This window comes from Neophocaena asiaeorientalis, unplaced genomic scaffold (assembly GCF_003031525.2).
Source record: "Neophocaena asiaeorientalis asiaeorientalis breed wild unplaced genomic scaffold, Neophocaena_asiaeorientalis_V1.1 scaffold388, whole genome shotgun sequence".
NCBI lineage: Eukaryota > Metazoa > Chordata > Mammalia > Artiodactyla > Phocoenidae > Neophocaena > Neophocaena asiaeorientalis.
Genome location: NW_020172738.1, coordinates 1681868 through 1708958, shown reverse-complemented (window position 1 = coordinate 1708958; position 27091 = coordinate 1681868). Strand labels below are relative to the sequence as shown.

General features: G+C 38.1%; 1 protein-coding gene across 2 annotated transcripts in view; it reads left to right on the top strand.

Annotated features, from left to right (window-relative positions):
* PSMD1 (proteasome 26S subunit, non-ATPase 1) overlaps positions 1-24215 on the top strand; it is a 102759-nt gene extending 78544 nt beyond the window's left edge. The window contains exons 17-23 of one of the 2 annotated variants that reach the window (XM_024740534.1): positions 428-530; positions 5947-6116; positions 7852-7944; positions 9380-9466; positions 10039-10185; positions 21856-22011; positions 24004-24215. In XM_024740534.1, coding sequence (XP_024596302.1) covers positions 428-530; positions 5947-6116; positions 7852-7944; positions 9380-9466; positions 10039-10185; positions 21856-22002 — 747 coding nt within the window. In that variant the 3' untranslated portion in view covers positions 22003-22011; positions 24004-24215. The remainder of the gene's footprint in view (positions 1-427; positions 531-5946; positions 6117-7851; positions 7945-9379; positions 9467-10038; positions 10186-21855; positions 22012-24003) is intronic. The other variant, XM_024740533.1, reaches the window with a different exon arrangement.
* The last annotated feature ends 2876 nt before the right edge of the window (positions 24216-27091 follow it).

Genomic DNA, 27091 nt, shown 5'->3' with positions numbered 1-27091 from the left:
TTTTTTTTTTTAATAAATGTATTTATTTATTTTTGGTTGTGTTGGGTCTTCGTTTCTGTGCGAGGGCTTTCTCTAGTTGCGCAAGCGGGGGCCACTCGTCATCGCGGTGTGCGGGCCTCTCACTATTGCGGCCTCTCCTGTTGTGGAGCACAGGCTCTAGGTGCGCAGGCTCAGTAGTTACGGCTCACAGGCTTAGTTGCTCTGTGGCATGTGGGATCTTCCCAGACCAGGGCTCGAACCCGTGTCCCCTGCATTGGCAGGCAGATTCTCAACCACTGCGCCATCAGGGAAGCCCAGAACGCTCTCTTTTTGAATGTTGTGAATCAGAACTCAGGTTTTATTGCCATTTGAGCAGTCTATTCCCCGCTCGAAAATGACACAGCAAGTGAATAGAACTAGACTATAATTGGTTTTCTTGTTCCTTCAGGTGAATCAGTTCAGACAGCTGTATTCGAAAGTCATCAATGATAAACACGATGATGTCATGGCCAAGTTTGGCGCTATTCTGGCCCAGGGCATACTGGATGCAGGTAAATGTTTTTAAATCTTCCAGATTAATTTGTCTGTTTAAACTAAATCTAATGAAATATATGTTCTAACTATATGACAATGTAGAAATTGAGCCTGGGACAAATTACTCCTGGAGAAAATTTGGAGCCTGTAGTTCATAGAAATAATTTAGTAGAGTTAAAACTGCAGACTATTACGGTTTGAATCCCAGTCCCTTTACAGTACTAGCTATATTTCCCCTCTTTATGTCTGTTTTCTTGTTTCGTAAGGTCTACTTCATAGTGTTGGAGGATTAAAAATATATGTAAAGCAACTAAAACAGTCCCAGTCACTTAGTAAAGTGCTCAGTGAGTGTTGGCTGATTTCTTTTCCTTTAATTTTCTTAGTATATATCAGTTTTAAACAAGTTGACATTGGAAATTTTTTGAGGAAAAAATTAGGTTTTAGACAAACTCTAGCAGCTAAATCATCCTAAAATAAGATACATGGAATATTTGCCTAGTAAATGCATAGCACACTGTACCAACTGGCTCCTGACTTCACATTCTTCACCACTACACTATGGTTTATTTAGAAAGAGATGGGCTACCCTTTCAAGATAGAATGGTGTGCTTTAGTACCTTGGACTTGGGGTTCATTCAACCTATTCTTTAACTGTTATTACTGGTGATATCTCACTCAGTAGGGTAGAAGGGAGGAAGCATAACTGTTTCATTCAAGTGTGAGATTCTTTTTCTAACTGTACCCTAGGCATGTAGAGTATAATCTTTTTCATTAATCTTTGCTAATTTGGAAGGTAAAACGATAGTATCTCAAGGTTTTCATAGTAATTCTATTACTAGATGAGCTTTTCTAAAACTTGTTGGTTATCTTAATTTCTTCTAATAAAAACACTGTTAGCCATATTTATTGCAAACATTCTTTTATTGGTCAACTAGAAATGTGTTTATATTTCTAGTGAAGGAAATCAGAGAAAGAAGCTGAAGTTTTTGATATCGTAAGTTTTTTTGTTAACCTTGTCAGGTGTTGTACTTAGAGTATTTTTAGTCATATTAAGATTTTCAGCATCCTTATTTTTTAATTTTAGGTAATCTCCCTTATATATAAGGCTTTTTTTAAAAATCTGTCTCCTTTCTAATTTGATTATATTATCTTTTTCTTAATTAGATTTGCTAGAGATTTCTCTTTTTGTTTATATGCTATTGCTAGTCTTTTTTTCCCCTAAATTCTTTATTTTTGCTTGACTCTTATTTGCTTTTTCTTTCTTAGAATGTTGGTGCTGTTTTCTAAATTTTTTTTAATTAATTAATTTATTTATTTTGGCTGAGCTGGATCTTAGTTGCAGCACGCAGGATCTTCGTTGCAGCATGTGGGATCTTTAGTTGTGGCATGCGAACTCTTAGTTGTGGCATGCATGTGGGATCTAGTTCCCTGACCAGGGATCGAACCCGGGCCCCCTGCATTGGGAGCATGGAGTCTTAGCCACTGGACCACCAGGGAAGTCCTTGTTTTCTAAATTTTTGAGGCAAATACCCTTCTCTTTTAATCCATTTGTCTAGTAAAGTTTGTTCTGTTTTAATTTTCCAAGAAGTTGAGAGTTTTCTGCTTAAATTTTTAGTGTTTAACGTACAATTTATATTTTTCTCTCTTTTTAATTTAAAGATAGGTCGTTGCAGCTGTATATAAATAAGGACAGTATTCTATAGATAACTTTAGATGAAGTAAACCATTTCAGTTCTTGATGGTATTCTCTCCCATGTATAAATGATACAGACATTGACATGCCATAGTTTCTCCTTTCTCATTCTTTGCCACCTTCCAAAATTTTTATATTATGTTTACATTGTCATAGCTCATAACATTTACATACTCTTGTGAAATCATAATTCTCACAGTTTAGTCTTAGTTTCATATTTAAAGGGATTCAGTGCTCACCACCATTTCTTTTATTGCTGCTTCTTTTTCCAAGGTATCTATACTAAGACTTAACACTTAACTGACTGGATTTTGTCAGTCTCTAGTTTACATTCGGGTTCACTCTCTGTGGGTTTTGATAGATGCGTAATGATATGTATCCACATTTACAGTATCATACAGAATACTTTCACTGCCTTAAAAATCCTCTGTGCTCTACATTTTCATCCCTCCCTCCCTCCCCACCCCCGCACCCCCAGTCCCTGGGCAACCACTGATCTTTCTGCTGTCTCTATAGCTTTAGTTTTTCCTTTTCAAGAATGTTATATAGTTGGAATCATACAGTATGTAACCTTTTCAGATTGGCTACTTTTGGTAACTGGTTTTTAAATAGGATTTAGAAGTAACATTTTACTACTCCATAATCTTTTATGTTTTCTTTTAGCTGCTAGTTTTTGAAGTTTGTGGTTTTAGGCTTCAACCCTTTACTCATTCTTTAGTACTACTAAATTAGAGTCATTTGTTAAGAAATTGGGGAGAGAATAATTCTTTGTTTTAGCTTTATTCTGCCATCTTTACTAGAAGTCCCCTCTCTGGTTTCCCCTCCTTCCTCTTTGAGCCCTTCTCTCCTTCCATCTCTTACAATTCTTTGTTATTCTGCCATTTTTACTAAAAGTCCTCTCTCTGTTTTCCCCTCCTTCCTCTTTGAGCCCTTCTCTCCTTCCATCTTTTTTTTGGGGAGTGTCTGTTTGATCTGTGGTGCACCAATCAAGTTTTGATGCTTCTTTCCATTTCTCTTTTTAGTGTCATTAAGTACATGAAAGTCGTGTACTGCCATATTTGCTATTAGGAGCATAAGATTATTTTCTTACCCTTTTTCACTTTGCTAATATCCTTTCTTCCTGGAAAACATTTCTGCAACTGCATTAGAAAAAATTTTAGTCCTGTAATTTATCTCTCAGAAGTTAATGGTAGTAGAGAAAATCTGGAGAGGGCAACTTCAAAGGAATGAGTAAAGTTTATGAGAACTCACTCAATGATTTGGTTTCTTCAAGGAGAAAAGCTGAAGATTAAGAAAGTTTATGGTGAAGTTTGTAAAACTGTGCAAACACTATCAATAGAATAAACTTGCCCTTGTTTCATATTAAATCTCAAACTATTAGAACTAAAGGCTAGTTTAGTTTCTAAGTGTGAAGAAGATAGGTTTCATTGAAATAAAAGAAAATTCAGCTTCAAAACTTAGATCAAATATCACATTCTCTAGGAAGCCTTTCCCCCCTCTTCTTCTACTGTATTCAGCCTCTACCATGTAGGTGGGCCTAGTACCCAGTTATACCTAACATAATACTTTTGTGCTTTATTTTAATTATCTAATTATCTGTCTTCACTAGATTGGAGGCTCCTTGGAATCTTTTTCAGTATTTCAAAATTTTTAATATATTGTAAGCATTCTGTGAATGTAGGGTTTAGAATAGGGAAGAATATAAGTAAGACAGTAAAAGTATAACTCATTCCTGTTGGAAAAACACAATTAAAGTATACCTGATTTATTTCTAGGCAAAATCTTAAATGAAATATCTGTAGAGGGAGTATTAAGAAAATCTAGGTTATTTGGTTGAACAGTAGAATGCTGATTCTTATTTAAAAAATGCTTTTTTTGGCTTAGTAAAGTTAGTACTCACTTCCTAACTCCAAGCAAAACATGAAGGCAGGACTTCCCTGGTGGCGCAGTGGTTAAGAATCGGCCCGCCAATGCAGGGGACACGGGTTCAAGCCCTGGTCCGGGAAAATCCCACATGCCACAGGGCAACTAAACCCGTGAGCCACAACTACTGAGCCCACGTGTGACAACTGCTGAAGCCCATGCACCTAGAGCCCGTGCTCTGCAACACGAGAAGCCACCGCAATGAGAAGCCCGCACACCACAACAAAGAGTAGCCCCCACTCACCGCAACTAGAAAAAGCCTTTGCATAGCAACAAAGACCCAACACAGCCATAAATAAATACATAAAAAACATGAAGGTGTCTGTGTGATACTGAGATGAAGAGAAGTGAAATGTGAGCAATGGAAATCCAGAATTGGAATTCATATTAGGATGGTGACTAGGCACAAACAAGCCTTATTTTTGTGGGCTATATTATATAAACTAAAAGATTCGTGTCTTAAAGTTCTGGGGTCCAACACTAACACTGTTACTATAGGCCAGAGGCTGCAACACAACAGCCCATGGGCCATACCTGCCTTAAACACGTTTTTGCCTGCCTAGCAAAATTTGCAAAATTTTGTCCGAAATCCAGATTCAAGTGTACTGTTAAAAACAAAATTACATAGTGACCCTGGATCTAACACCCCTAGTAACATGTCCTCTTTAAATATGACACGACCTTTTTTTTTTGCAACACGCGGGCCTCTCACCGTTGTGGCCTCTCCCGTTGCAGAGCACAGGTTCCCAACGTGCAGGCTCAGCAGCCATGGCTCACGGGCCCAGCCGCTCCACAGCATGTGGGATCTTCCCGGACCGGGGCACAAACCAGTGTCCCCTGCATCGGCAGGCGGACTCTCAACCACTGCGCCACCAGGGAAGCCCGACATGAACTTTTCAGTTTGCTTCAATCCACACTGCTTTCAGTCCAACTTTTCTCATTTGTTTACCTGACCAGTTCCTAAAGACATTCAAGTTTGCAACCCCTAAAGCCTCCTAGAATCTCAGCCTTATGAGGTCCCAGTAGAGATCTTAGCTAACTGATACTTGGATCTTAGTTCTTGTTTACTAGCTTTCAAACTGTGTTTCTCTGCACTCCCTCAAGGGAAAGTCTAGGGGATGTGGAAAGAGGTAGATTTACAGGTCAGATTCAAGCCCCAAATCTCTTCTGATTTAACAGAATTAGCTCTGATTTCGTTGTTTTACATATTGTGCTTCCTCAAAAAATTTTTTCAGTTGAATCAAGGATTGGATATTAAAAGTTTTCTTTTGTTAGTGGTAGTGCTCTAGTTCAAATGCTCAAGTTCAAACTCTCATTTTGCCAATGGGAAAAAAAAACTTTTAGAGGTAAAGTGATTTGTCCAAGATCACAAGGCTAGTTAATCTTGGAGCTGCCTGCATTCAGACATGACTAAAGCAGAAAGAATAAAAATAAGCAAACAGTATTTACCTCTTGTCTCTTTGCCACTGTTTACAAATATGATATGTACTAAAATTTTACTTTTTGTTTGCACATTAAAAGCCAATGTACAATATAGATTAATATTTAATTAAGCATACACGTTCTGATATCCTTGAGGCTTAGTTTTTGAAAAATGCCTACCTATATAGAAAGAAGTTCTAAATTACCCTTAGTCCAGTATTTCCAATTTTGGAGACCCTAGATAGCTCATTGGCTAACTAATTCCAGTGACTTCATATTAGATTTTAGAACTATACTCTCAAAATAATCACCAAATTTTTCCCTAGTGTAGTACTTAGAAATCTTTATTATTGCTCAACTAGATTCATGTTTATGATTTCTCTCCTTTTCTACAGGTGGACATAATGTCACAATCTCCTTGCAGTCCAGAACTGGGCACACCCATATGCCTTCTGTGGTTGGCGTCCTTGTCTTTACCCAGTTCTGGTTCTGGTTTCCTCTTTCACACTTCCTGTCATTGGCTTATACCCCTACCTGTGTCATTGGCCTTAACAAGGACTTAAAGGTATGTTTGTGAGACCTCAGTTTTATATTGTATCTTCACCATATCCTATTTGCCACCCACTCACGAGGATTTTCATAAAATCTTAAAGATTAGTTGGCATCTTATTAATATATTTTCCCTTCAAACTGAGTCATCACCTTATTGAGAGGAGTGTGTTGGTGGAAGTTTTGAAAATCAAGTCTTTTTACTAACTGCGTAACCTTGGGTAAATCAATTGAGAGGGATTGGTAAGAGGGGGGCAAAATATAAAAATATGCAAAGGATTTATAATCACTGATGAATTTTATTTAATATTGAAGGTGTGTGAGAGCTGTTGTAGGATTTCATGCAGATAAATGACATGATAAGATTTGCATTTTAGAAACATTCTGATAACAGTGGAAATTTGTTACAATGCTATTGCAATAATCTGGGCAAGGAAGACCTAAACTAAATCTTATTAAGGAAGGAAGGTTTGAGACAGGGATATGTTTCAGTGTTATGTGATGCTAGAGCATTTGATGGAAGAGAGGATTGTTGCTAAAGGGAAAACAAGGTAGGAGGATGTCCGTTTGGTAGTGGCAGAAAGCAAGACCAGCAGTGAGGAGCCAGGGACACTGACAGAAAGAAACTAGTCACTTAAGTCAAAGACTTAAGGTGATACATTCCCTGTCATCACACTATCCTTTTTTTTTTTTTTTAATGAGATTTTTGCTTATGTCTTTTTTCTCAGTCCTGTGGCCTGATGAATCACTTTCTTGGTCTTGCATCCTCTCAGAGGCTTTTTGATCTTTAAATAACTCTTACATTTGGTCATCGCCATTGTTAAAACATTCTGTTAAGTTTTCAGAGTGGAAAAATTTTAGGCCAAAAAATGGCTGGTAAAGATTGAGTATTTCATTGAATTGATTTTTTTCAGTATAGCTGTATAGCCAATTAATTATCCTCTAAGTGTTTCAGTATTAAACTACTCACATTTGTAAATATTGAGCAGTTTTATCTCTCAGAGCAAGAATCTTTTGTTTTCCCAATCCCTAACATTTAACATTGTGGTTAGACATACTGTATAATCTTTAGGGACATCTTCCTCTGGCACACAATTTTATGATCTCTGTTTCCATTCCTTACAGTGAAAGTGGGATGGAAAAGACAAGATTGCTTGTCCTAGTAAATGTGATGCTCATTACCATTCTCTTGGGTAAATAGAGAAAAATTCAGACTAGAGAACTTTAAACCTGGTCAATAAGTAATGCAAAGCCGACTTTTCCATTAGGCTCACGCTAGACTCTTGTAAGGTGTGATTATATGGTGTAGAAACTGTATATGGACGTGTATAGGTTGTTACTGTGGTACAAGGAAGGGACATGGAAGTTAGGAATGCAGGTTAGATAATCAGATGACACTTTACAAAGAAGGTAACAGTTGATCTGATGCTCACACTGTGAGTGGGACTTAACGCTCTGAAGCAGGATGTGTGGTCAGTAAAAATGAAAGGGATGCCTGTTTAAAGGCACAGCGCTTGAAGAAAGTATAGGGGACCACAGTAGTTTTGTAAAGCACCTCAAAACTAATTCAGTGAAAGAAGAGAGATGCCTTTAAGGGAGGAGTGGTAACATAATTGAATAACTGTGTAATTTAGCCAGGATTGAGACTTCTGGCACCCCTTGGCATCTGTATACGCTTGTTAAGAGCATAGAGTACTTAAATCTTGATTTTGATTATTTTAATAGAGGGGGGAATTCTCTTATTTCTTCAGATGCCGAAAGTTCAATATAAATCAAACTGTAAACCATCAACATTTGCATATCCTGCCCCTCTGGAAGTACCAAAAGAAAAAGAAAAGGAAAAGGTAGGGTTTTTGCTACTTTGAGCACCATTTGTACCTATATAGGAGCTGCTTAGTGTTTTACTTGGGTTTGTTTTAAATATTGTTATGTTTTAAAGTAGGTATTTTTAAAGTTAATACTTCTCATAGTAAAATCCAACGTTACACAGGAATATAAAGTGAAAGCCCTTTTCTCTCCTGGTCATCCAAGTCCCATGTTGCAGGAATCACAATTTGTGAATCCCTCCAAATGTTTTTTCTGCACATAGCTATACTTTTTATACCACAAATCGAATTATTCTGTGTGCTGTTCTGCATCTTATTGTTTTCACTTTAACAATTTTTTTAAAAAACTTTCAATGTGTATTGATCTCTTTTTCCAAAGCTGCAGAGCAATCCCTTTATGTATATGTAATCGTCTTACCAGTTCTTTATCTGGTAGACATTTAAGGTTATTTCTGATTTGTCACTGTTACAGATGGGACTGGAATAGAGTTTTTATACGTATATATTTGTGCACTCGTACCAGTATAGCTACAGGTTAGGGTCTTAGATACGGAATTGCCTGATCAAAAGTAATGCACATTATTTATTTTTATAAGTGTCAACTAAATTTCTTTTCAAAATGGATATAACCAATTTATATACTCCTCCCCACAAGCATGAAGACACTCATTGATACGTGTTAAGTTAAAGTATGGTGAAATTGAGAGCTGTGCTTGCCCCTGTAGTTTTCTCAGTAAAATTACCCTTTATGACACTTGAGGTTTAGGAAAATGATTTTTTCCCTCAAGAAAATGTTCCATATTAGCCAGTTGACTATTTGCTGTAAATGTTATAGTTAAGTAGGGATAATTATATAACTGACCAAATTTGCGGGTGGTAGGTGATGGTATCCTTTGACAGCAGTATCTTGTTCATCAGCTGTGTTTCAGGGCCCCCTCCCTTTTGAGTCTAAAACAAAGGCAGCTTTACACCATTACTGCCCAGCCTTTCGAAGTACCTGTTTCACCTTTGATTTCAATGAGACCCATCAAGGAGGATAATTCTAGGTTAACGACTCACCCACTGTGGATTACCATTGTAGGGCATCTAGTCCAGTGAGAGATCTTTATGACCAGGTTTGGAGAAAATTTTTGTTTTCCAGTGCTTTCCCTATGAAGTAAAAAAGGATGTGGCACCCAAATCTCTATCTTAGAAACTTATCATAGCAAATTCACATCCAAGGTATACTACAGATCAAAAAAAATTAGAGTTATATTGGACACAGGCCTCTAGGAACTAAAGATTTACCTGATGACGGTAACAGTAAGTTATCTTTATATTCCCAGATTATTTTGTTCTTTATGATACTTACTACCAGGAAACAGAATAGTACTGTAGAACTGAATTCTCATTGGGCTTGTACATTTGCGTGTAAGTAAGGGATTAAAATGATTTACCCTGTTCACTCTTCTAGGTTTCCACTGCTGTGTTATCTATAACTGCCAAGGCTAAAAAGAAGGAAAAAGAAAAGGAAAAAAAGGAGGAGGAGAAAATGGAAGTGGTAGGTATAACTTGGTGGTCATATGGGTTGATGTAGCTTTCTCTGTCATGGTCCAGATTCTTCCTTAGTTGAACATTGTTATACCTTGCTCTTGGCTTCCTTTAAATAATTATCCTGTTCCAAGCATGGAGACTCAAAATTTTGATTGGAAGAGACTTTAGAAATTATACCCATTCATGGGAAGAATAGAAGGGTACAAATCAAAAATGAGTTCTTGGAGGAAATGACAACTAAAATGAGTTTTGAAGGGCAGAGTAGGATTTTCATTAGACAGTGAGATGATGGTGGTAGAGAGAAAAGCCCTTTCAGGCAAAGGGAACATCATTTATTTTTGAATATCACTGATGATAGAAAAACCTTCTCACTCTTTACAACTAAGTTAAGTATCATTCTCACCCCCAAGTAGAGTTACCATCTCTCTTGTCTGAGTCTGGTATCACTTTACTTCTACTTCCGTTATGTCTAATCCTAACTACCTTTTGCACCTAATAGTTGCTCAGTAAATTTATTAAACATTATTCAGTGATGTAGAACAGAAGTGAACTTTTATGGGGCTATTTTTTCCCGCCTAGGATGAGGCAGAGAAAAAGGAAGAAAAAGAGAAGAAAAAAGAACCTGAGCCAAACTTCCAGTTATTGGATAACCCAGCCCGAGTTATGCCTGCCCAACTTAAGGTCCTAAGCATGCCAGAGACCTGCAGATACCAGCCTTTCAAACCAGTAAGTCACCAATGGCCCTTAACTATATACCAGTAGGATGTTAATCTGTAGGGCAATGGAATCTTTATAGAGAAGGATAAATCTCCAAAGTATTGGGAAAAGCTCTGTAGTACTAATAAATCTCTTAGCAAAAGAGGACATTCCCTTGCATTCCATATAGATTTGGGGAGACTTTTCTTTGTGTGACCCTGCAAACATCCTTCATCTACCAAAGGCTTACATCATGGAAGTTTCTAATACAGCATAGTGATTTGGACTACAGACTGTGGAGCCAGACATCCTGAGTTTGAATCCAGATTCTACCACTCTCAGCCTATGAGACCTTAAGCCAAGTACTAATCCTCTCTTCCTCAGTTTTCATACTATAAAATAAGAATTATCATCCTTAACTCATAGGAATGTGATTGAACAAGGTAATACACTTAATACATAAGCACTTAGAGTGTCCTATTTTACAATTAGAAAAGGATCTTCATGCCATTTAATTTATTCTAGGGCAGAATGTTTCATGTTAGAAACAAATGCTGATCAGAAATTTGAGCCATGATAATGTCTTTATTTTCTAGGTTCTTGTATCTCGAAAACTAGAGAACCATTAGTAGACATATTTAATACATTCAAATCCTGGACCTGTCTCAAATGTCAGAGACAAGATTTCTAGATCCTTATAGAAAAGTAAACCCATTCTCATCAGCTTGAAGGTGGTCCCTGATGGTGGTGACAACTCTTAACCACAGTTGTGAGTCAAGCTCTTACCTGACTAGATTATCAGCTAGAGGAGACAAGGGCAGAGGATGGAAGATATTTAGTGGAAGAGCTAGAATTGGGCGGAACTGAGTTTATATTGCAGATCTGCTGTTTCTTAGCTGTGTAACTGAGACAAGTCATTTGATTGCTTCGTCTTTCAGTTTCCTCATCTAATAATTGGGATGGTGATACTACCTACCGCCTAGGAATATTGTAAAGATTAAATAGGTTGTTATATGTGAAACCCTTAAAACAACATGTGGAACATGGTAAATCCTCAGTCAGTGAATATTACTTGGTGGTGGTGACAAATCATCAGCCATCTGTGGGCAGCAGGCAGTCAGGCCGGGAAAGACGGAATAGCTTGCAGGTCTTCTCCCATCTCCTATTAATTTTGCATTACTAGGACCTAATACTGCTTGGTCTGTAGTGTCGAATGAATGAATTAATAGAACCACTAATGGACACATTAAATGTACTCGCTATCTAATCTGCAACCCAGCTCGCTAAAGTGACATGTTTCCGGAGAATATATTCTAACAGCATCCTTTCAAAACTGCTCATGCCAGAACAGGTATATTAGTACACGACTAGTGAGTACTTTAAGCACACAAAACACCTAGTGATTTTGACAATTCTGAAGAACTAAAGAGAGCAAAGTATATGCTCAGTGTCATGAGGCCATATGAGGAGACTGGTTTTCCTCAGCTGGAACTTAAATGATTGTTAAGCCCTTGCTCAAAATAAATCCGAGGAAGCTGTAACAGTTGTTCATTTACAAGCGAAAAGATTTCTTCTGTCTGTGCCTGGCTGACTATTGAAGGTGTGCCCCAATCACACACATAGCCCCTCAGCAAAGACTCGGAGACTTATTGTTCCAGGTGTTTAAGGAAATCCCTGGCTAGTCATTAGCTGTCCAATCAGGTAACTGAGAGAAGACTTCAGTGATCACACACAACAGAAAATACTTTATAGAAAAGTCACAAAACAGACAACAATAGCAAACCCTGGGGAGAGGTGAGAATCTGATTTCCAGAGTTGCCACATTGTATTATTTAAATGTCCAGTTTTCAACAGAAAATTATAAGATATACAAAGCAATAAAACATGACTCATACACAGGAAAAAAGCAATAAATAAAACTCTCTCTGAGGAAGCCTAGATGTTGTACATAATAGGCAGACTAAATCAACTAAAATATGTTCAAAGAACTAAAGGAACTATGTCTAAAGAACTAAAGGAAAGTATAAGAATGTTATCTTAACAAATCATGAATATCAGTAAAGAGATAGAAATTGTAAAAAATAATCAAATAGACATTCTGGATTTGAAAAATACAGTAACTGAAATGAAAAATTTGCTAGAGGGGCTCAACAGCTGATTCAGGAAGACTTGAGCAAACTTGAAAATAGGTCATTTGAGGAACAACAAAAAAAGGGTGAAGAAAAAATGAACAGACCTGTTAAAAGCCAAGCATACCAACATACACAGAAATGGGCTAATGGGAGTCCCAAAAAGAGAGAGAAAATTATAGAAGAATATTTGAAGAAATAATGACTGAAAACTTCCATAATTTTATGAATAACATTGATCTACATATCCAGGATGCTCAGTGAATCCAAGTAAGATAAAGAGATCCACACCTAGACACATCATAATCACACTGTTGAAAGACAAAGAAGGATTCTTTTCTTCTTTTTTTTAACTGAGGTAACATTGGTTTATAACAAATGTAAGTTTTGTGTATACAACATTATAATTCACCTTCTGTATACACAGCAGTATGCTCACCACCAAAACTCTAGTTTCCATCCATCACCATACAATTGACCCCCTTTCTCCATTTCACCCTTCCGCACCCCCCCCAGCAGTTACTGTTTTCTCTTGTTTTTTTTTTTTTTTTGGCTTTGTTTTGTTTTGCTTGTTCATTAATATTTTTGTTTTAGTCCATATATGAGTGAAATCATGGTATTTGTCTTTCTCCATCTAACTTATTTCACTTAGCATAATACCCTCAAGGTGTATCCATGTTATTGCAGATGGCAAGATTTCATCCTTTTTTTATGGCTGAGTAGTAAGTATTCCATTTTGTGTGTGTGTGTGTGTGTGTGTGTGTGTGTGTGTGTGTGTGTCACATCTTTTTTATCCATTCTTCTGTCGATGGGCACTTAGGTTGTGTCCATATCTTGGCTGTTATAAATAATGCTGCTATGAACAGAGGGGTACATATATCTTTTCAAATTAGTGTTTTCATATTCCCAGAAGTGGAATAGCTGGATCATTCTTTGAGGAATCTGCATACTGTTTTCCACAATGGCTACATCCATTTACATTTCGACCAACAGTGTACCAGGGTTTCCTTTTCTCCACATCCTCTCCAACCCTTGTTATTTTTTGCCTTTCTGATAATAGCCGTTCTAATGGGTATGAGGTGATATCTCGTGGTTTTGATTGATTTGCATTTACTTAATAATTAGCAATGTTGAACATCTTTTCATGTGCCTGTTGGCCACCTGTAACTTCTTTGGAAAAATATCTATTCATCTCCTTTGCGTTTTTTAAATTTAGTCATTTGTTTTTTTTATCGGTCAGTTGTAAAAGTTCTTTATATATTTTGGATATGAACCGCTTGTATGATGGATATATGATTTGCAAATATCTTCTCCCATTTGGTAGGTTTTCTATTCATTGATGGTTTCCTTTGCTGTGGAGAAACTTTTGGTTTGAAGTAGTCCCATTTGTTCATTTTCACTTTTGTTTCCCTTGTCTGAGGAAACATATCCAGACAGATACTGCTAAAACCAATGTCAGAAAGCATACTGCCTGTGTTTTCTTCTAGGAGTCTTACGGTTTCAGGTCTTACATTCAAGTCTTTAATACATTTTGAGTTAATTTTTGTGTATGCTGTAAGAAAGTGGTCTGGTTTCATTCTTTTGCATTTGGCTGTCCAGTTTTCACAACACGGTTTATTGAAGAGACTTTACTTTCTCTACTGTATGCTCTTGGCTCCTTTGTCGTAAATTAGTTGTCTGTATATGTGGGTTTATTTCTGAATGTTCAGTTCTGTTCCATTGGTCTGTGTGTCTGTTGTGTCTATTTTTCTGCCGATACCATGCTGCTTTGATTACTACAGCTTTGTAGTATAATTTGAAATCAGGGAGTGTGACACCTCCAGCTTGGTTCTTTTTTCTCATGATTTCTTTGGCTATTCCAGGTCTTCTGTATTTACATTTTAAAATTTAGGATTTTTTGGGTTCTATTTCCGTAAAAACAAATGTCATTGGGATTGTGATAGGGATTGCATTGAACCTATAGATTGCTTTAGGTATATGGACATTTTAATATTGTTAATTTTTCTAATTTATTAGCATGAAATGTCATTCCATTTCTTTGTATTTTCAGTTTCATTCAACAATGTCTTATTCAGTTATCAGTATATAGGTTTTTCTCCTCCTTGATTAAACTTACTCCTAGGTGTTTTATTCTTTTTGTTGCAATTGTAAACAGGATTGTTTTCTTAGTTTCTCTTTCTGCTAGTTCGTTGACTTATTTCACTGAGCATAATACCCTCCAATTCCATCCGTGTTGTTGCAAATGGCACAATTTCATTCTTTTTTATGGCTGAGTAGTATTCCATTTATTCTTTTTTATTCATTCACCTGTTTATGGACACTTACATTGCTTCCATATCTTGGCTATTGTAAACAATGTTGCTGTGAATATTGCAGTGCATATATCTTTTCAAATTAATGTTCATTTTCTTCAGATACATACCCGGGAGTAGAATTGCTAGATCATCTGGTAGTTCTAGTTTTAGTTTATTCAGGAACCTCCATACTGTTGTCCGTAGTGGCTGAACCAGTTTACATTCCCACCAACAGTGCACAAGGGTTCCCTTTTCTCCACATCCTTGCCAATATTTGTTATTTGTGGTCTTCAGTAATTCTTAAGATTATGAAGGGATCCAGAAAAATTCTTTATCAGATGAGTTGGAGTTCAGAAAATGTGGTCACAGAACTCTAGACCAGAGGGACCCCACCCTGTGGCCGGAGTCTGCTCTCACCCTATCCCCAGGGTGGCCAGCTCACCACCCACTCCCTGGTCTTTTTTCCTCTTATCTGATTTAAAAGACAACTGTACAGTGCAATCATAAATTGGTGTTGATGTGTACACACTGTATAAAAATGTAATTTGCATTAAAATATGTCTTAGTCTGTTCTGGCTGCTATAGCAAATTGCCACCTAGTGTTTAAGACTGGGTGGCTTAAACAACAAATCTTTCTTTCTCACAGTTCTGAGACTAGAAGTCCAAGAACAGGGTGCCAGCATGAGCAAGTTCTTGGTAAAGGCCATCATCCCAGCTTATAGACAGCCCTCTTCTCATTGTATCCTCACATAGCAGAGAAAGACAAAGCAAACTCTCTTCATGTTTCTTCTTATAAGGGAATGAATTTCATTCCTGAGGGCTTTGCCTTCATGACCTAATTGCATCCTAAAGACCCAACTTCTCATACCATTACACTCTGTGGGGGTGGGGTAGGATTTCAACATATGAATTGGGGGAGGGGACACAACATATAGGTATGTTTGGCACATACGTGAGCCATACAGAACCATGTCTGGCACACAGTATGTGTATACTAAAGTTGGATATTTTTATGATTCTTACTATATAGGGCAAATAAATTTCTATCTGTTTAATCAAAAAAAGGGGAAAGACTCAAATTACTAAAATCAGGAAACAAAGAGGAGACATTACTACCAGCCTTACACATTACTACCAACCTTACTGAAATAAAAGGATTATAAGAGTATACTGTGAATAACTATATGTCAACAAATTAGGTAATTTAGATGAAATTGACAAAGTCCTAGAAAGACACAAACTACTACAACTGACTCAAGAAGAAATAGTAAATCTGAATAGATATATAACAAGTAAAGAGATTGAATTAATAATCAGGAAGCTATAAAGAAAAGCCCAGGGCCAGATGGCTTCACTGGTTAATTCCATCAAATGTTTAAAGAAAAAATAGCACCAATCCTTTACAAACTGCTCTTAAAAAATACAAGAGGAGGAAACACTGCCAAACTTATTCTGTGTGGCCAATATTACTCTGTAGTAAAACCAGGCAAAGACATTACAAGGAAAAAAACTACAGAGCCAATAATTAATGTTCACAAATTGGAAGATTTAGTATTACTCAAGATGGCAGTACTCCCCAATTTGATCTATAGATTCAACACAGTCCTTATCAAAATCCCAGCTAACTTTATTTTGCAGAAATATACAAACTGATCCTAAAATTCATATGGAAATACAGGGGACCCAGAATAGCCAAAACAATCTTGAGAAAGAGGAGCAGAGTTGGAAGAATCACACTTCCCAATTTCAAAACTTACTACAAAGCTACAGTAATCAAAACTGGTATTGGCATAAGGATAGACATCCAGATAAATGACTTTAAATTGAGAGTCCAAAAATTTATGGTCAATTTGACTTTTTTTTTAATTGAAGTATAGTTGATTTACAATGTTGTATTAGTTTCAGGTATACATACAGCAAAGTGATTTCAGTTATACATTTATGTATATATCTACTCTTTTTCAGATTCTTTTCCATTATAGGTTATTATAAGATGTTGGATGTAGTTCCCTGTGCTATACAGTAGGTCCTTGTCGTTTATCTCTTTTATATATAGTAGTGTGTATCTGTTAATCCCAAACTCCTAATTTATCCCCCCCCACACCCTTTCCCCTTAATTTATCCCCCCCCCACCCTTTCCCCTTTGGTAACCGTAAGTTTGCTTTCTACAGTGTTATCTGAGTATACTTCTGTTTTATAAATAAATTTGTACCGTTTTTTTAGATTCCACAGATAAGTGATATGATATTATATTTGTCTTTGTCTATCTTTGATATTATATCTGTCTTTGACTTTCTTCACTGAGTATACGATAATCTCTTGGTCCATCCATGTTGCTGCAGATGGCATTATTTCATTCTTTTTTGTGGCTGAGTAATATTCCTGTGTGTGTGTGTGTGTGTGTGTGTACACACATATATATACCACATCTTTATCCATTCATCTGTCAGTGGGGATTTAGGTTGCTTCCATTTCTGGGCTATTGTAAATAGCGCTGCTATGAGCATTGGGGTGCATATATCTTTCTGAATTAGTTTTTGTCTTTTCCAGATACATGCCCAGGAGTGGGATTACAGGATTATATAGTAACTCTGTTTTTAGTTTTTTAAGGAACCTCCATAGTGTTCTCCATAGTGGCTGCACCAATTTATATTCCCACCAACAGTGTAGGAGGGTTCCCTTTTCTCCACACTCTCTCCAGCATGTATTATTTGTAGTTTTTTTTGATGATGGCCATTCTCACCTGTGTGAGGTGATAGCTCACTGTAGTTTTGATTTACATTTCTCTAATAATTAGTGATGCTGAGCATCTTTTCATGTGCCTGTTGGCCATCTGTATGTCTTCTTTGGAGAAATGTCTATTTAGGTCTTCTGCCCATTTTTTGAGTGGATTGTTTGTTTTTTTGATATTGAGCTGTATAAGCTGTTTATTTATTTTAGAAATTAATCCCTTATCAGTCACATCATTTGCAAATATTTTCTCTTATTTTGTATGCTATCTTTTTGTTTTATAGTTTCCTTTGCTGTGCAAAAGCTTTTAAGTTTAATTAGGTCCCATTTGTGTAGTTTTGCTTTTGTTTCCATTACTCTAGGAAATGGATCTAAAAAAAAATTTGCTGCGATTTCTGTCAAAGAGTGTTCTGCCTGTGTTTTCCTCTAGAAGTTTTATAGTATCCGGTCTTACATTTAGGTCTTTAATCCATTTTATGGTCGATTGGTTTTCTTCAATGGGGAAAGAATAATATTTTCAAGACATGGTGCTTAAGACAACTGGCTATCCATATGCAAAAGAATTAAATTGGATCCCTACCTTACAGCATATATAAAAATTAATTGAAAATGGATCAAAGACTTAAATGTAAGAGCTAACACTATATAAACCCTATCTGTAAATCTTTATGATCTTGGATTAGGCAGTGTTTTCTCATATGTGACATCTAAAGCAGAAGCAACTGCAAAAAAAAGATAAATTGGACTTAATCAAGTTAAAAACTTCTGTGTTACGAAAGGCACTATCAAGAAAGTGGAAAAAAACCCCAGAGAATAGAAAATATTTTCAAATCACATACCTGATGAGAGACTTATACCCAAATACATTTTTTAAAACTCAATGATTAAAAAAAAATGTATTTTTTAAATGGGCAAAGGATTTGAATAGACATTTCTCCAAAGAAGATTTACAAATGGCCAAAAGCACATGAAAAGATGCTCAACATCATTCATCATTAGGGAAATGGAAATCAGAACCACAAGGAGATACTTCGTAATACCCTAGGATGGCTATAATCAAAAAGACAATAGGGGCTTCCCTGGTGGCACAGTGGTTGAGAGTCTGCCTGCCGATGCGGGGGACGCGGGTTCGTGCCCCGGTCCGGGAGGATCCCGCATGCCGCAGAGCGGCTGGGCCCATGAGCCATGGCCGCTGAGCCTGCGCATCCGGAGCCTGTGCTCCGCAACAAGGAGAGGCCACAGCAGTGAGAGGCCCACGTACCGCCAAAATAAAAAGACAATAGGTTTGTAGGTTAAAGTTAGCAAGGATATGGAGAAATTGGAAGCCGCATATAGTACTGGTAGGAATGTAAAGTGTTGCAGCCTGTATGGAAACCAGTTTGGCAGTTCCTCGAAAAGTTAAATGTAGACTTACATGACCCAGCAATTCCACTCCTTAGTATATGCCCAAGTGAATGAAAACTATGTCCACACAAACACTTGTACACTAATGTTTATATCAGCTTTATACATAATAGCCAAAAGGTAGAAACAACTCAAATGTCCATCAAGTGGTGGATGGATAAACAAAATGTGATATGCACAATGCAATATTATTCAGCTGAAAGAAATGACATACTGATATATACTCCACCGTGTTTGAAACTTAAAAACCTTATCCTAAGTGAAAAAAGCCAGACGCAGAAGGCCACATAATGTATGGTTCTGTTTATCTGAGATGACCAGAATAGACAAATCCATACAGACAGAAGTTGCTTTAGCGGTTGTAGGAGCTGGGAGTCGGGGATGGAGAATGACGGCTGGCAGATGCGGAGTTTCTTTTACGTTGATGAATGTGTTCTTGAATTAGATAGTGGAGGTGGCTGCACAACTTCGTGAGTATCCTAAAAAAAAAAATCACTGAATTGTGTACTTTAAAAGAGATCATTTATGTTATGTGAATTATATCTCAATTTTTTAAAAAAGGAAGGAAAGACTGCCTCTGTGTGTGTGCAGTGAAGAAAGGGGTGCCCCCTGACCCATTCCCTCCAGAACCCTCAATGGCAGGGTCATCAGATCCTTCCTCAGACATTGCATTTGAAAGAGGCAGCTTTAGGGTTGTTTTGTTTTGTTTTTTTTTAATATTTATTTATTTCATTTTTTATTTTTTGGCTACGTTGTGTCTTGGTTGTGGCATATGGGATCTTCTTTGTGGCACGCGGGATCTTTTGTTGTGGCATACGGGCTGTTCTCTACTTGTGGTGCGTGGGCTCCAGAGCACGCAGGCTCTTCATTGTAGTGTGTGGGCTTCTCTCTAGTTGCGGCGCGTGGGCTCTGTAGTTGTGGCATGTGGGCTCCAGAGTGCATGGGTTCTGGAGTTTGTAGCACGTGGACTCAGTAGGTGCGGTGCATGGGCTTAGTTGCCCCACAGCACGTGGGATCTTAGTTCCCCGACCAGGGATCAGACCCGCGTCCCCTGCGTTGGAAGGCAGATTCTTAACCACTGGACCACCAGGGAAGTCCCAGCAGCTTTAGTTTTGAAAATGGGTGGCATTCCTACTCTGCTTCCTGTCCATCTTAAAAGATGTCTTATAGGGCTTCCCTGGTGGCGCAGTGGTTGAGAGTCTACCTGCTGATGCGGGGGACACGGGTTCGTGCCCCGGCTGGGAAGATCCCACATGCCGCGGAGCGGCTGGGCCCGTGAGCCATGGCCGCTGAGCCTGCGCGTCCGGAGCCTGTGCTCTGCAACGGGAGAGGCCACAACAGTGAGAGGCCCGCGTACAGCAAAAAAAAAAAAAAAAAAAAATGATGTCTTATAGAGAGTGTGGAACATTCGGCAGCCGAAGTGCCCCATTGCCTCTGTCTTCCGTTGTCACTAGCCTTCTCAGAAAACAGGATGTCATATATCTTATTCTCTGCTTAGAGAGTGTGAACTTTCTCTCTAACATATAAGGCATTAATAAATCTAAACCATGTAGCTATAAAAAGCTCTTCCCATATGTTGATTTTATTGCAGGATTTGGGCTGGAGCATTCCAGTTAAGCATGAAATAGTTCCATTGTAATCTGGAGCCATGTATTTCCAAAATGCAGGAAGTCCTTTGATGAACATGGGTATTTTCTGTTGAGTAAAAGATTGATCTCCATTTGGTCCTTTAGAAGGTTCAAATAAACTTTTAGACCATGGAGTATTAGGATAGTGGCCATGTTACTCTGTTCTTGGATGAATATTGGTATTAAAGGAAGGGTCCATTCATAAAATGGCTTTTCTTCAAGGAAAGCAAGCTTTTTAAGTGAAAGGATTATAGATGAATGTGTATGAATATGTATGTATTGAGAGAAGGGAAATAGTTTAGAAATTCATGAAGGCACACTGGTTTTATAGCGTGGCAGAGCAGAGTTCTGATGAGTAAAAATTAGATTAGGTTGAACTGCAGAGATGCTTATACATATATGAATCATTTTCCTAACGTGCTTGGGCTTTTTTTCCTTCCCAGTAATGTGCTTTGGTAGAAATATGTTTTTGCCAGATGTTCCCTTCACTGTTGACTGATTTAATTACAGAGAGCAGCTTTCCATTTCCTTTGACACAGGCAAGCAAATAGAATAAGATTAGCACACCAGAGAAGGGCAGACAGTTTGATTTTTGAATTTACCTTTTGATAAATATGTTTGGGAGAGGGCTTAATAGAATTGCTTCTATACTGTACTTCCCTTTTGTTTCCAGTCTAGTTTTTCACTGTCTCGCATCACAAGGATTTGTAGATTATAGTGAAAAACACTCAGATATTTGTGATACTTAAATTGCTCTATCATTCTGAAATTGCTGGAGAAAAATTGGCTTTTCATTTCTAGGTTGTCTCTTGTGTCCAAAATGATGGTTTCTCACAAATGATAAAGTATCTGTTAGACTAGTGTGCGTCTCAAACTTTAACATGCATATAAATCACCTGAGGATCTTCTTAAAATACAAATTGAGAGATCTGAAGCGGGGCTAAGTTTTCTGCATTTCTAACAAGCTCCGAGGTAATGAGGATGCTACTGGTACAGGACCACACACTGAGTAACAAGGCATTAGAATACGGTCTTTGGATAGTAAACATTCTCCCTGCAGTCCGACTGAGGCTAGTGCAGTACTGAGAAATACTTCTTAAATTGGAATGCATCATCCAGACAGCAACACCACACGTTCTACCATCCAGAGCCACTGGGTTAAGTTTGCAGGTACTCCTGTAGATTACAGTTATCTTTATCCTTTCTTATGCACATTGGCAATGATGTCCTCATTCAGCCCTCAGACTAACCTGAAGGAATAGATCAGGAAGATTTTATTAGCCCCTTCTTACGTTTGAACAGTTTAGTTAAGTCACTAGTGTAGCATCACACAGGCACAAATGCCCAGGTTTCCTGACTGTCATCAAGGAAAGTGTAGTTCCATCCCAGTTCTTTATTTCCAAATCATTCTAGTAGCCTTGAGGTACCATTTAACAAATATGCACTCAAGATTCTGGAGCATTCTGGAAATATGAGTGGAGCTTGTGCTTCTTCATTCCTTGCTCTGTTTAATAGCTGTCCATTGGAGGCATCATCATTCTGAAGGATACCAGTGAAGACATTGAAGAGCTGGTGGAACCTGTGGCAGCCCATGGCCCAAAAATTGAGGAAGAGGAGCAAGAGCCAGAACCCCCAGAACCATTTGAGTATATTGATGACTAAGGACCAGAGGTGTGTGTGGAACAAAATTGTGTATCAAGGGAAATCTCTTAGTCAGTTCTTCACAAATGTTTTATACAGAGACATGGTCTCACTTTTTCCCTTTTGTACTTAATCCCTGTTTACCTAAACAGTATTAAAATTTACCCTTCTTTGACCTCTTCATGAATATGGAATATACCAATTCCTTTTTCCTTCTTTGACTCTCTACCCTCTAGTGTTCTACCGGTGCTATTCAAAGTGGCTGGACTGCAAACTGATTTCATAGGTCCATGACGAAGTAGGGAGCTTGCTCCAGAATGTAACTCAATGCTTCTCTCATCAAAAAAGCCTTGCTACCCACTAACCCCAAAAAAGTCAGCTGAACTGACAGTCAGCTCAGTGACGGAGGTGATTTCCATTTTGATGTAAGCTCCTTGTTGTGGATCAGTTATAGTTTGTGGACGGGCACTGGTCCGTAGATCACACTTTGAGTAGCACAGGTCTAAATTCCTCACTGATTCTTCTCTCTCTCCCTTTCCTTTGGCAATACTTTTGGCACTAAAAGCCTTACCATTCATTTATTTGAGAAGCTATTGAACATCTAATATGTATAAGCCATAGTACTTATAGGTACTTTGGGGTCAGTTAGACTGTAACACAAAGCTTTGTGCAGTTGAAAAAGATTATTATTATGCCAATGTCCTAACAATGTTGAAGGGGGTTTTTAGGTGCAAAAAGATTGCAATTTCACGAAATTGTCATTCTGTTTCCTCCAATTTTTTTTGAATGGTCATCACGTATCTGAAGATGCATATAAACTGTATAATCAAGGTTCTCTAATTCCACCCTACTACAAATACGTTGTCAAACAAATATGAATTTATTCTACTCTTTAAAGACAGTAAGATCAGTATCATTTATTACATTAGGACAAAAGAAAAATACATTTGAAATGTCAAGTTGCAAATCTAACGCTGTGAGTGTTACACACTAAGTAAGCAATTAATGAAAGCTTTTATAGAAATCTCAGATAAATGTTAAGGCAGAAACCCTGCTATTAGTAGAAAAATATATTCAAGCCTCCAAGACACAGTTTGGAAATTTATAATTTGCCTTCCTGCCTTTGAAAATTGTCTTCAAGCTCTTGATGGTTTCCTAAGCTTTACCCAACCAGCACATGACAATATTAATACCCTGAGCTCTCAGTCTGTGTGCAGAACTGAACTCACATTAGCCCTCTTCAGCCTTTCACAATACCTTACTGAAAACCCCCTGATTAAGTCTTTCAAGACAGCTAACTACAAAATGGCTTAGAAGTTTTCAGTTGGAAATTGGATTCTTGTTAGGTTTTTTTTTCATATTTATTTATTTATCTATTTACTTTTGTATTTAGTTATTTAGTCTGCGCCAGGTCTTAGTTACGGCACGTGGGATTTTAGTTGCGGCACGCAGATTTTAGTTGCAGCATGCAGGATCTTTTATTTGCAGCATGCGGACTTCTTAGTTGCAGCATGCGGACTCTTAGTTGCAGTATGCATGCAGGATCTAGTCCCCGATCAGGGATCGAACCCTGGCCCCCCCTGCATTGGGAGCGTGGAGTCTTACCCACTGGACCACCAGGGAAGTTCCCCTTGTTAGTTTTTAAAAGGGTAAAATATCCAGTCAAATGAGAATTTGGAAACTATAGTCTGTCTTAGCACGAACTGTCGTATTAGGACTGCATCAGCAGAGTTAGGGGCTATTTTGGTTTTGTTTGTTTGTTTGTTGTTTTGGTTTTTTATTTTGGGTGATTTTTTGTTTTTTCTTTTTTTGCCGCACTGTGCAACATGTGGGATTCTAGTTCTCCAACCAGGGATTGAACCCATTACCCCTGCAGTGGAAGCATGGAGTCTTAACCACTGGACCACCAGGGAAGTCTATAGGCTAGTTTTAGACTTCAACATCTAGTAGTTTGTTTTGGGTTTTTTTAATGTTTTTAAAATAAAGAATAACCCTAGCTTCTCCCTCTCCCCGCTTCCCCAGGATTTTATTGCTCACCTGAAGAAGATTGTCCAGGCTCATATTGGAAACGCCTGTGAGGAGGTTCATGCTGAGACCTGCTATTCACTGCATGTATCATTGCCTCTGCGGACCTTGTGTCCAAGTCTTTGGTTGAAGAAATGGTATATGACTATTTAGTGTTCTCTTTCACACAACCTGGTTTTCAAATAAATATATTAAGATCTTCAGATGGACAAGGACTTCTTGTTTGTTTTTCAGCCTAGATTTTAAATAAATGGATCTAGTACTCTTTCCTCCCACCGTGAAACGCCTAAACCCAAAGAGCTAAATCTTTGATTGCGGGGATGAGTATGCATGACTTTAACATTGGTGAAAGAGTTAAACTGTTTTATAGATTGTTTGCAGAATAATGGAAAAAATAAGAGAGAAAAACAGCCACCCTTGTTTATTACTCCAAGAATTCTCTGCATTTTTATTCATGGGATTCAAGGTGTAGGGTGGCATCTCTTGTGGAGGCGGAAGTCCCTTTAATGATCCAAGGGAAATGTAGTCTGTTTAGGCAGCTCAGAAGCTTTTTTTTTTTTTTTTTTTTAAATAAGCTTCGCTTATTGTTTCCTGCTTTTGATCCTGTTAAGGACAATAGATATAAATTATTTCAATTTATTTAGCCACAAGATCTAATAATGTACCCTTTTTTCTCCTTTTCTGACTTTTTTTTTCATGTTTTTTTTTATTGAGGTATAATTTAAAGGTAATAAAAAATGCAGACATTTGGTTATGTAGGGTCTTTTGTGCCTTGGCCTTCAACTATTAAAGTAAAAGTAGGTAGTTTCCAACATTTATACACAAATAACTCTTTATTCCAACCTTGATTCTTTCACTTCTTAATTTAAGATATAGCCTTCTGAGTCTGGAAAAGAAAAAAAAAACCTGTTTTTAGAGGAAACAAACTCCTGGGTAGATCAGCCCTATCAGTTCATCTACCACAGCTTTGTTGTTAGGTCCAGGTCTAAAGGTTACTGATCCCAAAGGATGGCTCCACTCGTTGGTTAATTTCATTGTATCCCCTCCTTTGTAAATTCCTTGTTTCCTCAATATCAGATGATTCTCTAAAAGAGATTATCTCATTTCCTAGCCTCTCATTAGCTATGTCCTTCCTGTTCAACCTCTTAACATTGCTTGCATTTCAGACATAGTTATCTCTAACATTTCCCTTAATATATGAAATGTTTAAAAAACAGAAGTCTGTAAATGACGTCACTGTCCAAAATTGAGTAGTCTGGGAGAAGTGGTACATACATGGGTCTCTGGCCAAAGTTAATAAATTCTTTCTAAAATAGTGGATTGAACTTCAGGGAGCAGTCAGCACTAGTTCCCGGTAAGAAGTGCAGTTTAGAATTTGTATCTTGGTCTTAAATCTTAAGGTTATAGCTTTTAAAAATGCAAGCTATTGGGCTTCCCTGGTGGCGCAGTGCTTGAGAGTCCACCTGCCGATGCAGGGGACACAGATTCGTGCCCCAGGCTGGGAAGATCCCACATGCCGCGGAGCGGCTGGGCCCGTGAGCCATGGCCGCTGAGCCTGTGCGTCCGGAGCCTGTGCTCCGCGACGGGAGAGGCCACAACAGTGAGAGGCCCGCGTACCACAAAAAAAAAAAAAATGCAAGCTATTAAAGTAAAATGGCCTCTTGGGTCAGATTATGATGAGATTGTATCTCTTTTCCTGATTTTTTTTTCCTAGAAGATTTCCTAAGATACGCACAGCACCGAGATAACTAAGGTGCAAAGAAATCTAAAGTGATATATGAAATAAAGTCACGTATGAAAACAGGACAGGAGCTAGAATTGCCATATTCTATAGAAGAAACAGAAGGGGAATGGCAGCAATTACTGCCAGTGTTGTCACTGGGCACACACTGTTTCAGAGTTGAGGCAAGGGGGTTGCACATCCAACCACTCCCTGGGCATCCCTATTCGGGCTGCCTCACAGGCACTTAAAACCATATAAGCAAAGCACGTCCAGCCTCTTCTGCTCCCGCTTGAGGCTAATTACAACCCCTCGATCTGGTGATCCAACCAGAAATCCAGAAGGGCTTCACCCTTGACTCAGTTTAGCCTCTCAAGTATCTCTCCAGTTCGTCCACCCTCCTTCCCCACTGTTCACTATCCCTAGTTTAAGTACTTAACTGTCTGTCTGCCTCCAGACTTGGCCCACTCTACTCCATTCTCCAAACTGATCTAAATTGCAAACCATATTAGTCTCCTGCTTAAAATCTCTCAGTGGTTCTTTGTTGAATAATGTGCAAATCCTTTTCTATGTGTACAAAGTTATGCAAGGCGTTAGCTGCTACTCACCTCTCCAGCCTCCCATCTCTTCACTCTTCTCCCACCTCACACTTAGAACCACTTTCACTTCCTTCAAAGATCCATTAAAGGGATTTGTTGTGGAAAGCCAAAGTGTTGTCTCATTTATGATGAAGATAATAAGGAGGCTGGGGAGAGGACTGAGACAAAGCCACCAAAGCTTCTTTGCCCGAGCTCAGCTTCTCATCATCTCATGCCAGTTAGAGATAACTGGCTTTTGCAGGTACTATTCCTTCTGCCTGAAATACCCTTCTCTCTTTATTCCCGCCTCTCCCTCAAGGTCTGGTGAATCTACTAGTTGCTTCTTTTTCTTTTTCTTTTTTTATTGGAGTATAATTGCTTTACAGTGTTGTGTTAGTTTCTGCTGTACAGTGAAGTGAATTAGCTATATGTATACATTCTACTAGTTAGTTCTTTAGGTCTCAATTTAAAGAGACTTTTTCTAAGAAACCCTCCCCAATTCCCCTGTCCAGAGCTGGACGAGGTCCTCTCTGCTTCCCCAGCACCCAGTATTGCCCCCGTGGTCCTTATCACACCATATTACTATTCGTTGCCCAGTTGACTTGCCTGTATCTTCCCCCACTTGTGTCTTGCTCACCATTATAACCCTAGTGCACAGTGTATGATCATATGTTCTTGGACTCTGTACTGTTGAGAATGGTGAGAGCCACAACTGAGCACTAACAGAACAACTGGGACAGAATCCATGAGGACATATGAGGGGATTAATTCAAATGTCTTCTTATTT